This window comes from Physcomitrium patens, chromosome 6 (assembly GCF_059467195.1).
Source record: "Physcomitrium patens ecotype Gransden chromosome 6, ASM5946719v1, whole genome shotgun sequence".
NCBI lineage: Eukaryota > Viridiplantae > Streptophyta > Bryopsida > Funariales > Funariaceae > Physcomitrium > Physcomitrium patens.
This window is the reverse complement of record NC_143415.1, coordinates 3,683,749-3,699,070: the sequence shown is the minus strand read 5'-3', so window position 1 is coordinate 3,699,070 and position 15,322 is coordinate 3,683,749. Positions and strand designations below refer to the sequence as shown.

At 29.8% G+C, this 15,322-nt stretch overlaps 1 protein-coding gene across 1 annotated transcript; it reads left to right on the top strand.

Annotated features, from left to right (window-relative positions):
• Positions 1–4,557: 4,557 nt before the first annotated feature.
• LOC112284082 (4-hydroxy-tetrahydrodipicolinate synthase, chloroplastic) lies at positions 4,558–7,027 on the top strand. Its single transcript, XM_024523603.3, has 4 exons — positions 4,558–4,975; positions 5,302–5,543; positions 5,818–6,160; positions 6,334–7,027. The coding sequence occupies exons 1-4, from the start codon at positions 4,731–4,733 to the stop codon at positions 6,674–6,676; spliced, it is 1,173 nt and encodes a 390-aa protein (XP_024379371.1). The 5' UTR covers positions 4,558–4,730; the 3' UTR covers positions 6,677–7,027.
• The last annotated feature ends 8,295 nt before the right edge of the window (positions 7,028–15,322 follow it).

Genomic DNA, 15,322 nt, shown 5'->3' with positions numbered 1-15,322 from the left:
TAATTATATTAGAATTTATATTTCTAATTATAGATTTAATAAAATTTATTTCTTTAAAATTTATTTTTTTATTTATAGTTTATTTTATTTTAAAATTCTTGGTTTTTTATTTTAGTTTTTGTATTTATTTTTGTAGAAGTAGAAATAGAATTAAACTCGACTCCAAACTTTATTGGAGGTTGCCACCAAGGCCACTCCTTGTCATTAAGCAAACTAATTTTAACTCTAGTTGTGGAGCCATACCCCACTCAAGCAATGATAGATGACCTTAACAACATAAAATCTAAGTAGTTTTATTTTTTAAATACATTAAATATAGGTTTTTTCTCAATTTATTTTATAAAATGCTTTGGAACAATAGATGCAAGCACTTACAATTTATTTATTTTTGGAAAATGGACAAATTTGTGTCATCTTTGTAGATGAGCGTATTTATCTACAAGTTGGCACCAGTTGAATGCATTTATTGACTTAGCTTGACAATAAAAGGCATCAAAGAAAGAAAATGTAATAGATTTCTTTTTTAAAGAATTTAGAAGCCAATAGGGGAGAAGCAACATAAAAATCAATAAAGAATGTAATTTTCTTATAGGACAGAACAAACATGGTCCACATTTTTAGGAAAATATTTATTGAGTGTGAGTTTCAAGAAAATGATTTCTACTTAAAGTTAACATTGTTTCATCTTTTTTTTAATAGAAAAAAATTAAATAAAATAAATAAAAAGTATCAATTATTGTGTTAATTAGATTCGGAGTTATTTTGTTGTCAAAAAAAGCCTATCATAATTTTGTATACAACAATTTTGTATACACAATTTTGATTGCCATTTTGACATTTATTTGACAAACCTTAGTTATTATAATATTTTTTATATATATTTTTGTAAAGAATCGTATATACTAGCTAGTATGATCGATCAATGTGATTGAAATTTTTAGAGGCTACATATTCTTGGTGCAAAAACTAGTTTTTTTTTTTATTATTATTATTATTATTATATCATTGATGTTATTACTGGTTTATTGTGAACCACTGATTTCTGAACTTGGTATTGTTTTTAAGATTGGCTGCCTTGTTAAAAACATTTTGAAATCATAAATTATTTCATCATGTACTCTATGTATCATCTATAGTTTGTATATGCCAAAGTTGTAATTTTAATTGTCAAATTTGTAAATGTTAACTTTGTGTATTATTGGTTACAATTGGGTTGTTAAATTTCTAAATTTAAACTTTTAGTGTCATAAATTGAAATAATTGTTATCAAATTTGTGAATGTTAACTTTGCATATTATCAATTGCTTTGATAATGCCTAAGTTGTTAATTTATGTAAAAAAGATTGCTGATGCTTTACCTTCAAAGCTCTGTTTCTTTATTATTGATTGATTTCTAAGTCTTGTTGCAATTGTTTTATGTATTAATATTGTACAAAAAATTGTCTTATTGTATAACAGATGGATATGTAAGTGTTGTTATCATTGATTACAAAGATAGATGCATTGCATACAAAGTTGACTTTTTTTGTGAGTAATTTGTGTATGAGTATTATTGTGTTAAATTCATGTATAAAGAACTATTGATGCATGGCATACAAACTCATTAAAATTGCAATTATTAACCTTGGATATTAAACCAAAAAAAGTAAAAAATAAAAAAAATCAGTCAACAAATTTATTCAAATTAAAAATAGGAAAAATAAAAGAAGAAAAATACAAAAACTAATTATTTAAAATCCAAATTTTAGAACCTCTTCATATTGAATCTTTTGTCCAAACTTCAAGACTTTAGATATATGTTTGTTTGCAGTCCAATAGTTTGGAGCTTAGCTTTATTCTATTGCAAGTTTGGTATCTTGTAACAAATGCCAATTTGAAATACTAATTTAATGTCCTTGTATTTGGTAAAGTTAATGAATCACAAGAAAATCCTATTCTAAGAAAGATTTTGTATTGATTACAATTTTGAGCTTGACTATATAGAATATAACTTTAATCAAAATATAAAAGAAAAATAAAAATAAGATAGAATAGAACAAAAATTATATATCTATACATATATATATATATATATATGTATATTTATTTATTTATTTATTTATTATATAAGTGCTTAGATTGGCCTTTGATTTAAGAGAATAAAAATAATAACAAAAAAAGATGTCTATTTAATATGGTCTTGTTGTACACTTGTACTACTTCTAATTGATTATAAGAGCTAGTTGTCTTTGCTTAAGTGACTATTTATTGTTCCAATCTAATGTAGTGTAATCAAAATATTTGAATCTTACATAGGTTGGATATTTTTGATGTGCAATGGACTTGTATGTTCTATTGTGTGCATCTTAATCCATTATAGTTAGACTGTCCAATTTGTATGTAGATTAAGTTATCTTAACATGCATTAGACATATTAGTTTGACTTTTCTTGTTATCCACATTTTATTGATCCAAATCTAATGTTAAGTTAACCATGCTAATATAAAAGAGCCTCATCAACAAGACCATTGTTTATTTTTATACAACAACCATTGTCATTATGTCATATGTGAACTTTGATTGTTGATTTTCATTTAACTATTATTCTTACTTCAATTTTTATATATTTTTTGTGCTTCTCATTCATGCAATTAATAGTTTATAAATATTTATTACTTTAATTGTATAGTATTTGTCAAACTTATGACAATAGTTTTCATTAGCTTATAGAATGGAAATGTGTGAGACATGTAAATAAGTATCAATTGCACCTTATATTGTATGTAATATAAAAGCTAAAATAATCTTATTTTATGAGTTATTCTAGATATCACATTTATTTTGTATAAATATGTTTTTATATTAAAACTTTGTACTTTTCATTTTCAATAACTAATTATGAGTTTTTTTTCAACTGCATCTTTCTTATCTAATGATTTATGATCAAATTTTGCAAAACCAGTTAATTAATCTTTTAAAGATAAAATATTAGTTTGTACCTATATTTTAAAAATTAATTTATATTAATTTAAATTTTTTCATGAATTATGGAAAGTTGGATTTAAGTTCGATTATTAAATCCCATAATTTTAAGAAATTAAAAACTATTCAGCCACTCAAAATATTGTAACAAATATTTTTTGCATCTTGTTAATCAGAATATGCAAATAAATTATTTTGTTTGACTTAGAAACAAATGTGATAAGATTAAAGAATCTTAAAATGTGATGTAATTAACTTACACAACAAAATATTTATTGTGTAGTGCATATTATACAAAAACTTGTTTGTACAGCATGATTTTAATATATATATATATATATATATATATATATATACATTAAATGTATATTATTTTTAACACATTCACACAGAAATAGCTTCAATGCAATTTTCTTTCTAAACAAAATACTAATTGATTGCATAGACAATGCAAAAAACATGTTTCAATAATGTAATTGGATTTTTTAGTAGCATAAAATAATAATTTCTTGAATGTAATGTCATTATATTATTAAACTTTTTGGTCTTTGAGTACCATATTGCATTATGAGATATGGGCAAAATCTTGATTAATTTGAGCATGTATTAAGTAAGTTGACATTGTAATATGATTCATATTTTATTTTTATTTCTATTTAATTATAGTAAGTCTTTAAACAGTATGATGATCATTCTAGTTGTTATGCTCCTAAATAAAGTACTCAAACTTTGTCATTGTATACATTAGAAAAAAAATTGCAAAGATATTGTAAGCCACATTATACTAAATCGTGCTTTTTCATTCAAAATAATTATTTTAATATACAAAATGGAACTATATATATATTACACTACATTGTTATAACTGCTAATTTGAAAATATATGTGTTTATATACAATGTTCTTATCTATTAAATTGCATGTATATTCTCTTAAGATTTACATGATTTAAAATAATGAAATCCTCACTTAAGAAAGTATGCTCAAGAAATATTTGGCTTAAAAGGATGCCTTTTCTTTTGAAAAAGAACTGTAATTGACACACAAGTTAGAGAATTAATTTCAACTAAGTTGATTGAATACAAATATATAATAGGAAAAATCACGTACAAAAAAAAACAACAACAACAATTAAATGATAGAGAGATATTTTATTTATTTATTAATGAGACAAAACATGGATGATAAAAAATTGCAGTAAGAGACAAAGTGGCTATGAGAAACACATGAATTTTTTGAATTGCACACACTTACATAACAATCCACACAGCAATGAAAATTCTAATATAACATAACTTAGTATTGGTCAATACAAGGTTTTTTTTATTTAGGAATCACTACACTATTTTACATGTCCTTGTCACAAAGACTAAGAATTATGAAAGTTTGCACATTCGCTCTATCTAATGCATTGGGTATACCCCAATTCTGTCATTTAGAATAAAATAAAATAAAACAACTCAACATTCAAAACATGAATTTAAAGCCCTACACTCATTTGAAAGTAGAGAGTTTTAGGGCAAAATCTGGCAACGGGGAAATTCGTCGTCATCTGGCCGACTGCCTCCCTGCGAGCAAATCTATTTTCTTTCAGACCCCAGCAATTTTGCCTCGCCCTTCCTCTCTCTTTGGTCGGAAGAACTTACAAATTCTGTCTTGGACGTTGTTGCGGACGATAGGGTTGTTTTTCGAAGGTGGGCGTCAACGAGGACCAATATTCGTTGGTGTCTAGGAGGCTTTGACTTGAGTTGTGGGGATTTGGGGTGGACATGGCGACAACGTTGCGAATCGGGAATGTAAGGAGCCATTCCGCGGGGTTTGAAGTAAATCGTTTGCGTCCTTCGAAGAGAGAGTTGGAGCTTCAAAGCTTTGTTTCGATTCGTGGCAGTCGTCTGAGGAATGTGGTGTCTAATGTGTCGGAGAAGTCGGATAAGCAGAGGGTCGGTGCCGCCAGGGCAGCAGTGATGCAGGCACCAGCGATCCCCATGCGTAGTCGTAAGATGATGAAGCTGAGGTACTTTTTCATGTTATCTGAAAATTTTCGTGATGGATTGAATTAGGAAATTATCATGCAATGGCTTAAAATTGCTCTAAGAATTTGGTTTTGTTCGTGGGAATTCGCTTCTCAAGGTCTGCGGTTGTAGTGGCGATCTCTCTGACATTCACTGCTCTTTTGTCCAGCAACCTTTGTTGGCGCATGTAGCGTTAACCTTATTTTATGAACAGACCTCTTGGATTACTTGCTGTCTTGGTCCTGCTGAGTATTAAGACTCAGCTAGACGTGACGTTAAATTCTTCTCAGATTTTGAATAAATCTCGTTTTCCTCTCCCAATGTGCAGCACTACGGTGGACGAATTGAAGAATTTGAGGTTGATAACTGCTATCAAGACTCCTTACTTGCCAGATGGACGCTTCGATCTGGAAGCTTTCGATTCGCTCGTGGATTTGCAAATCGCGAACGGCGCGGAGGGACTTATCGTCGGAGGGACAACCGGAGAAGGCCAGCTCATGACCTGGGACGAACACATTATGCTTATAGGTCACACAGTCAAGTACTTTGGTAGCGAAATTAAAGTTATAGGTGAGCTCACTAATTTGTGTGTACGTACTCGCTCTCTGTGTCTCTTTCTGTCACGGATATGCTGAAGCGTTTAGAAACCTGGTGTGGATTTGTCTTCAATTTCCTTTCACAACATTTTCTTTTGTCATTCACATTGCGATTCATCGATACATTTATCCTCTCGATGCCAAGGATTGTCTTTACTGCACGTCGTGCTTTCGGGTTCCTCTATATTTTTGCTGTATTTCTCTTGTAGTCCTGGTACAGCCCTCTGTGACACTGGATTTGTGTTCAGGTAACACCGGCAGCAATTCTACCAGAGAAGCCGTTCATGCCACTGAGCAGGGGTTTGCGGTGGGCATGCATGGAGCTCTTCACATCAATCCGTATTATGGGAAGACCTCTAACGAAGGCCTCATCAGACACTTTAGCAGTGTGCTGGACATGGGTCCAACCATCATTTACAACGTTCCTGGACGTACAGGTCAGGATATTTCTCCGTCTGTGATTAATGAAATATCAGTGAACTCGAACTTTGTTGGAATCAAAGAGTGTGTTGGTAACGAGCGTGTCGGGGCCTACGTTGAGAAGGGATTTTCTGTATGGAGCGGGAACGATGACCAGTTCCACGATGCTAGGTAACACAAATTGCTGGTTTTTCGTTTCGTTTTTCTCTTAACCTATTTCTCGTGATATTTGCCACTACTTGAGCTCTCCTACTCTCATTTACCTTACCTGGTTCAAAATAACAGAAAGTTGGAACCATGAGGTTGACTGTGCCTGATGTTTCTGAGCTGAATTTCATTTCCAGGTGGAATTATGGAGCACAAGGGGTTATCTCGGTAGTGAGCAATTTGATACCACGGTTGGCACACAAATTACTCTTCGACGGCAAGGATGTAGATCTCAACAAGAAGCTCCTGCCGCTGATCGACTGGTTGTTTGTGGAACCCAACCCAATAGGATTGAACACGGCTCTAGCTCAGCTGGGCGTAATCCGTCCCGTGTTTCGTCTTCCTTACGTCCCTTTGAGCATTGAGAAACGCTGGGAATTCGTTCAAATGGTTCATGACATTGGCCGGGAGCATTTCGTAGGCGACAATGATGTGCAAGTGATGGAAGATAATGACTTTGCCCTTCTGGCTCGGTTCTGATGAAGTTAGACTACTGTGAGGTGAGAGTCCACTCATATAACCGGTTCGTCTGTGGAGTTCCTTTGTGTGCTCTAACTTCGAAGTCAAAGCGAGAGCTCCTGGAAATTTTTTGGGTAGTAGTCGGTGTAGATCAGGATATTCGCAGGGCATTTTTATGTGCATGTCTAGGTGTGGAATATCTCTTCCCATTTATGCTGGTAGTTGACATTCACAGATCAGTTCTCCCTGATCATGGCATTCTTTTCATGATCAGAGAGGAGTTAGTGTTGTCGGATCTGAATGCTACTTTTTACGATCGTGTATCACCATGCTGGTATGATGGTTTAGTTTGGAATTTTACTTTTGGTTTCATTTAGGCTTGATCCAATGTATGCCTCAAGTTGTTTCAATTTGGAGGGGTGTTGTGGTGGAGTCTCATTATGTATTCTACTTACTTGGAGACCCATATCTCTTTTTTACTACTCCTTTGGTAAAACAAGTTTTGTGACAAGATTCTAACCTCCTATTTCAACTCCTCCATTACTTTTAGTGAGATTGTAATCCTTTGATCCACTTAGTAACTTCAAGTTTTATTGCAAATTTCTAAGGTAGATTGTTGACAATTGCTGGTTTAGGTCTCAAGATGTTAGTATTGGATCCCTTATCTCACCTTTACAACATCTTGTAAGCTTTCTTGTAACCTTTTTTGGTAGTTGGTATGGATGTACAAGTTTGTAAGTAAATATCAAAACTTATGCCTTCTCTTTGTGAAATTTTTTAAAGAAAATTTCTTACTTTTTATGGTGACAATTGTTGATTTTAATTCTAAGTTTTATATAAAGTAAATTATGACATTGTAGTGTTTATATTATGAGGTATAATTCAAAGAATGTTAATATTATAAATAAAAAGTTATTTTATAGAGATATTTGATTTTCTTACTCAATTCTCATTTTAATTGTTGTGTATGATATAGATAGTAGTTAGATTTTTTAATACAACTAAATTATTTGTATAATAAAAATTTATATATTGATATTTATAATTCTTATCAATCAAATAGTATAGAAGGTCTTAGATTCAAAACAAGAGTGGCATCATATGTTGTAATTGTTGGCATCATATGTTGTAATTGTGTTGCCAAATATAGACAAATATTTTATTTGTAGACTATTATTATTTTATTATTGGCCAAATACAATCTACTTGATAAATATCTTCACTAGCATCATATTGTGATAGTATATTTAAGTAATTATTGTATAAAATAGGTGTAAGATATATTGTAATAGTAATCAATATATTATCAATTAGTCAAAATTTCATTTTTTGTTGAAAGTTATTATACTTTGCATAATAGTTTATATTGTTTGCTTTGAATATTATTTAAAGGTTTGCATCTAATTAAATAAAAAAAGTCCTTTAAGTGTATTTGATTTTATTATTGTTATAAATTAAATACTTTTAATTTATTACATCAAATTTTATTATTGTTATAAATTAAATACTTTTAATTTATTACATCAAATTTTATTATTGTTATAAATTAAATACTTTTAATTTATTACATCAAATTTTAATATTATCATTAGCAAATGATTTAATTTGTTGTTAGTTGTGTTTTATAGTATAAAATTGTACTAAATTGATTTAATTGAATATATTATATTGTGTAGTAGTTTAGATTTTCTATCTATCATTGTCAAAGATATAAATTACAACAAATAAAATCCCAATATTTTCTTATATTGTTCAAAAAGAATAAATATTCATTCAATATTTATATAATATAGAAATTGGAATGACTATTGTTAAAGACAAAAAGACTAGAAACTTATGAAACAATATTAAGGGTTAGAAAGGCATAGATAAGAATGAAAAAGACTTTATTTCCACTTCTATATATACTATTTAACTAAAAGTTATATGGTGGCATTCTATAGGACCTTCAATATATAGTTGTTATATTAAAAAAAAAAAAAAAAAAAAAAAAAAAATCTTATAAATAACATCTCTAAAAGACAACAAACCATCTATGACTCCTACATATACGAATTTATTTTCATTAATTAATGATATTTTTACTTTTTTAACAAAATCTTTGTTTGCAAAACAAATTGAGGCTAATAAATCTAACAAGCCAAAGACTTTGCAATTGTTTGGTCATTAATAAACTTCTATTATAAAGCAAGGTGAGGGATTTAAGTATAGAATATGGCTTTTATTAAGTGTTATACAAAATTCCGACCACATAGTCCTTAATATAGTTGAAGAAGTTCATTTCCAATACATTGTCCTCTTTGGAAACCATCTTCCTCACTTTGTAATTACATTATTTTTTTTAGATAAGTTGAGCAATGTGTTTAGATTCTCCATAGCACAAGCACAAACCTTCTTCATGATGTTGAGTCTTTTTTTGTTCAATAAGAAGTTTGAAATGTACCATGTTAATTTGCATAGATTCCAACCTTGATAAAATAAGCTTTAAAAAACTTAGAAGTTATTGCCATAACTTGACTTACACCTCTTCAACCAAACCATTGTGTTTAGCATCTTTCAAAGAATCAATTATCACATACAATAGCTTGAGCAATAAATTATTTAAATAAATCTGCTCTTGACATTGTTAATAATAAATGTTTGACATTGTAAATAATTGATCTTTGACATTGTTTACAATCTTTATTCATTAAAAAATCAAAATTTATTGATAAAAGCTTTTTTAATTTAATCCATGTTGTATAGAAGATTTTGAAATTCAACAATGTAAATGGTGGCTAAATGTGACCTTTGTCACAAAGATAAGAGTTTGGTTTCTACTATCTTTTCTTCATCACTTTTTCCAAATGCGATCATAAAAGCTTTTAAGAATGAATTCAAATCATATAAAAGTTATGAATCTATTTCTATCAAAGGTACAAACCAAGATAGAATACTTCCAAATAGATGTGCACTTATAAATCCAACTTGAGTAAATCCATTAGGATATTGGAAAAGATCCAACCTCACATAGAGCTTTACTTCTTGTAGAAATTCTTGAAATTTTGATCTTATTCTATCAAAATTCTCTAGCATATTTATCCTTGCCTCCTTCATACTTGTAGTAGGAAGATTTCTTGGATTTAATTATAACCTTAATCTACTTATTTCTCTTGATTGCTCAATTTCTTAGTATAAAATCTAAATCTTACCGTTGACTTCTTTCATAAGCATAGGAATAGTAACTCTATGGTTGGCATTAGAAATACATGAAATTTCCACCTAAAGAGTATTGATAAGTTTATGAAGATCTGCAATAATTGCAAACCTATTCTTACTTTTGTTAAAAGTAGCATCCATAATTTTTCTTTTAATAGATAACTCAAATAAATCTACAAATCAAATTAGAAGAAGGTAATCTGTAATTTGTAATATTAAATAAAAATTTCTACAAAGAAGGATAGTCTACTCTATTATTTTAATAAGATAGCAATGATAATCTTATATAATACAAAGTTATCTATTACAATGCACAACACATGTATGTCAATTTGGCATTAAGATATTCCTTAAGTTTAGACATCTTAGCAAGCATAGCCAATTTTTATTAATAATTTGCAGCAATGTAATAAATTAAATTGTATACTATCAATTCGCTTAAAGTTTTTTTCAAGTGAATAAAGAATCACCTTGCATTGATTCTACAATTAAATAGAATTTGACTCATATAAAGTTTACTAAATATATTATTTATTAATAAATAATATATTTAAGTAATTTTAAATATAATAGATAGCTACTATCAATGTAATAATGATTTAAAATATTATTTTTACAACTAATATGATTAGAAAAATTATTAATGAAACTTATAATTTTTTAAGGACTTTTATAAAGATCAAAATATTTTTAAGTAATACCAATTATGTAATGTTAACATTATTGCCAACAATACAACATAAAAAAATTTCAAAATAACTTTTGAAAAAGTCAATTATGATAATATTTTAAATACAACAATATTTTTAATTCTTTATTAGTATGAAACCTATAATGTCTACTTTTAATCAAATTTGAAAACCATTGTTTTTTTTTGTTTTTTTTTTCAATCTACAAAATATTAAGAACCACAATGACATTGAACAATCTATAAATTTGATTAAGAACTTCTATCTTTATATTAATAATAAATTTAATAGTAATATAGATAATAATAATTTTGTTGCAAAACATGATATTCCTTTAAAGAATGAGATTTGGACGTTAGATGCTTATTTATATTACTTAACAAAATAATTGCACTAAACAACTATTCTTAATAAAATAAAGGCATATCAATGCTATTATAGACAATCCATCTAATAAAAAAAATTGATATTATTTCTTAGTGGTTTAATTGTCATAAGTTTCAACTACTATTATTTCAATGTTTAATAGATTACATTGGTATTTATACAACATCAATTCAATGCACAAGAACCAATAGTAATAGAAAACATATACACCAAGGTTGTAATGTTAATGTGCCCATATTTTGTATAAAGTTTTCTAATCATTCTTGGCCCATGCTTTTTTAGTAAATTAGAGTTTAAACTCCAATCAATAAGCACAAAAATGTATCTTGTGAAGGTTAAAAAGAAATAGTTTATTGCATTCAACAATTAGACTATATAAAATAATACAAAATCATAGTAATCTGTAAAAAAGAATAATTTGCTAATTTAGAAAACAAATAAAATTATCACACAAATAAATCATGACTTGGATTATAGCATTAAAATTACTATTAATAATTTATACAATAAAAAATCCAAATGAAATAGTTTGATTTAATTATGTTTATACTTGCAATAATATAGAAATTCATACTATTTTTATACACTTTATAAAATAAGTATTTATACTACATTAAACTTAACTAAGTTATTCAAATTAAAAATTAAAAATATATATGAATAATCAAAATAATATGATTTAGATATAATTGAATTAAAATAATCTTTCTTATGAGTTCTATATTATTTTAAAAGTAAAATCTTACGTTTTTTAGTATTTGTAGAGATATTCTGATTCTTATCATTGTATTTTTCTAAAGATAGTTATTTAGTCATCAAATAATAAAAATTGATAAAAAAAAAAACTATATCATATTTTCTTTTACTAAAACTTTTTTTTTGGTAATTATTTTGAATTAATATATTCTTTTTTTAAAGAAAGAAGATTTCATTAATGTTGATGTAATTTCGAACCATTGAATCAATAATATTCTTAATTTTATGGTTAAACTAAAAAAAATAAGGAAACAAAAGATGTGGAATGTTTTGTGTGAAAATATTTTTTTCTAATTTATTCTTATGTAATATCAAAAAATTATTCATGTAAAAAGAATAAAAAAGTATAATCCAGTTTATTTTGAAAAAGAAAGCATAACTCATAATATAAAATTATACAATTTTAACAATTATTCAAGAGTTAAAAAAAAACAATTAGAAATTACCAAAAAAAATTATAAAATCCATTTTCACGTGAACACAAGTTTAGTATGGAATATAAATGATAAAAATAAAAAGTTAAATTATATTATTTATTTACGTATTAGTATCATTAAGAAGACAGTTTTGAAAACAATAACTTTTTATTATTAATCTTTAATTCTTTTTCGGTAGATTTAGTGGTACTGTAAAAATAATTGTTAGAAATAATATGGATTGTATAATATAATAAATAAAATAAAATAAAGACATCAACTATTTTTTAGGTATTAATTTATGCTTTATACATTGATAATAAATCTTTAGCTCTTAATAATAGTGAGATATTCATATTTACTATTTAATTTTTTTAATAATTTTAAAATATATATATATATATATATATATATATATCATAGGTTTTTGTTGGATAAAGATGAGTGATATATGGGTACTTAAAAGAAAGAAAGAAAAAAATGGTTAAGATATAAATACTTGATGCTTTATGGAATTTGGGGTTGATTTGTCTTCCCCCATTTGGGGGAAAAGTGGGTGTTCATTGTAGTGCACCATACTCGACCATCCCCTAGTGCTATTGTGAATTGAGCTTGGCTTGTTTTACAATGAGCTAAAGGGTTTGTTGATTTGTGCAGTGTTGTGGGTTTGATGAAAAGGAAAGATTTGAGACTGAGTGGTGATGTGGATAGTGAGAGAAAAACTATTAAAGGGATTGTTTGAGTTGACGATTGGTGGTTAGGAGTTGAATGAGAAAGAGAAACAAGTGCTTGGAAGCCAGATGCTGAGGAGGGTTGTTTCCATGGACTTGCTGTATGGTGCTGCTACGAAGAGAGGTCGCTACAAAGCTGTGAAACTGTAATGTGTGTGCACGGTCCTGCTAGGTCTCAGCATTGTTGTATTTGCAATCTTTGCCTCCTCTATCGGTGCGGTTGACACCAGCAGTCGAAAGTTGTATAACCACCATTTGCCATGGCCAAGCTTGGAACGCACCATCAGGTATTTTAGCACCACTATGCAGTTGTCGCGCTTGAGCTGATTCCTGCCTTGATACATTGCTACATTGTACGATGTTGATTGATTCTAAAGTACATGGAGATGGCGGATGTGATTGCTCGTTTTACTTATTCTGGAAGAAACTTCCCAGAATAAATCCATATAGGGGGGATTCGAACACGGGGAATGACTATGTATATGAGCTCCAATTGTTAGGGTCACGCAATTAACTGCTACTGCTGAATACTTACCATACCGAAGAACACTTAACTTTTCCTCCTACTGTCCACTCTCTCATATCAATATAATAACATCCACAACAACGATTTCAGTACCCGGTGTAATTCACGAATATACAAGCATATCCCAAACCCTCGAACAAACAACTTCCAATCCATAGAATCTAATCAAGACAATTTCTTCGATTATAATTCTTCTCGACTAAACTTACAACCTTGCGATAAACAATGACTGGAAACTTCCATACGTCCTCAATCTTTTACAACAATTGATAAACAATGATCCATAAACAACTTCGTAAATGAAATATTAATTCATTAAATTGATTTTCTTCACTAGAATCAACACTAACAGAAAAGAAACAAGAAAACTAAGAAGAAGAGATAGCACCAAGCTTATCCCCGGCTCAGTACTATCGCAGTCTGGCATTTACTTCCCCTCTCCCATCCTCCTTATACTACCCCGAGATACCAACTCCTATATTACAGATGATAACTACTTTTTCTGACTATTCATCCATTCTACCTGCTGAACCACCTTTTTAGTAGTTATCTATTCCTGTTTATATTATACACTAGATATCTATATTCTAAAAATAACTACTTATTTTACATAGTCCCACTCCTAACTGTGCAGCGTCCTCGCAAACACTCAATTGATACCTATCTAAAAATTATCTAACAAAACTCTACAAAAATTGTGATCCCTCTAGTCTATCTAATTAATCAATTGCCGTAGTATCTGTTATTGGTTCCACCGATTCCGGTTCCAACTGCAAATCTTCGTCTTCCTCCAATCCTTCCATCGGCTCCTACCTCAACTGAGCTGAAAGGTCTTCATTGTACTCGCCCAGTTCACGGACTTGAGCTTCTAATTTCAAGATCTGGATATCTCTCAATTCCAACTGGTGCTGAAAGTGACTCCTTTCTTCTAGAACTTCAGGAACTGGCAACGTTGATACTTGTGCTTGATCAATATTGACTAAATCCTCTGCCAATCTTGTCACCTCGGTGTTCAAGGCCTTAATTTCAACCTTAACCGCTCTGTTTCACATCTGTATTGTTCACTCAATACCAATTTCTCTTGCGCCAATAACTCGGCCTTTTTTCGTTCCATTACTAACTGAACCTTCCCTTTTTTTAGTTCCAAAATTGAATGACTGCGAGCCTGGAATAGTTCTCGCCTGCGGGTCTCCACCATGTGCTCTCTTTCTTTGTCCCAAGCTTCCTATTGTTCCCCAATTTATCGCTTCAATAGCAGCTTGGATTCCGCATTCGCCTGGATGATCCATTCTTACTCTTCAATTCTTTGGGTCTGCTGCGATATCACCTTTTTGCTTGCCTCTAATTCCTGTTTACCACTGCCCTTTACATCCAATGCTCGTACCATGCAATGTATTTACGAAATGTACTTCAATAAAGAATTTTTAAGATATATGCCTTCTGACAATCGACCCTGTGGAAACGCTAACTGATTGATATCTAACAACGTTGAGACTTCATTCTCTTCCTCCACCACCAAACAAATCGGATCCATTTTCGGTCCCATTGGACTACTGGATTTCCCAATTTCATGTATTACCTCCGTTGTATTGACATTCTGTGCCAAAAAATTCCATTCTCACTGCGGAGGCACTGGCATTGGTTCAAAACTTCCCTCTACTGGTGATGTTTGCCACAATATGTATGCGATCACAACATACACACAATTGGAACATAACAACGTTGTAAACTTTCTTATTTTGCGCTTGGCTCCCATTTTTGTATGAATAGGGGTTGCTACATAAGCTGCCTAATCAAACACCATCCCTTCAAATGTCCCTACCGCAAACATTAACTGTCTTGACATATATGTGTTGTGTCGATACAACCCTAGACGCCTCAACACGAAGCGCAACTATTCCATGAGCTCTGGTGTAATTGCCTCAGCCGTCCGCCAACCTTGGTTCTTCTCAAATGATGACATG

Bases quoted from the DNA above. Each gene is read 5' to 3' on its own strand.
- LOC112284082 (XM_024523603.3), top strand. From the start codon at position 4,731: ATGGCGACAACGTTGCGAATCGGGAATGTAAGGAGCCATTCCGCGGGG. The intron at 5,544-5,817 runs GTGAGCTCACTA...ATTTGTGTTCAG, and splicing joins TAGCGAAATTAAAGTTATAG to GTAACACCGGCAGCAATTCT. The intron at 6,161-6,333 runs GTAACACAAATT...TTTCATTTCCAG, and splicing joins GACCAGTTCCACGATGCTAG to GTGGAATTATGGAGCACAAG.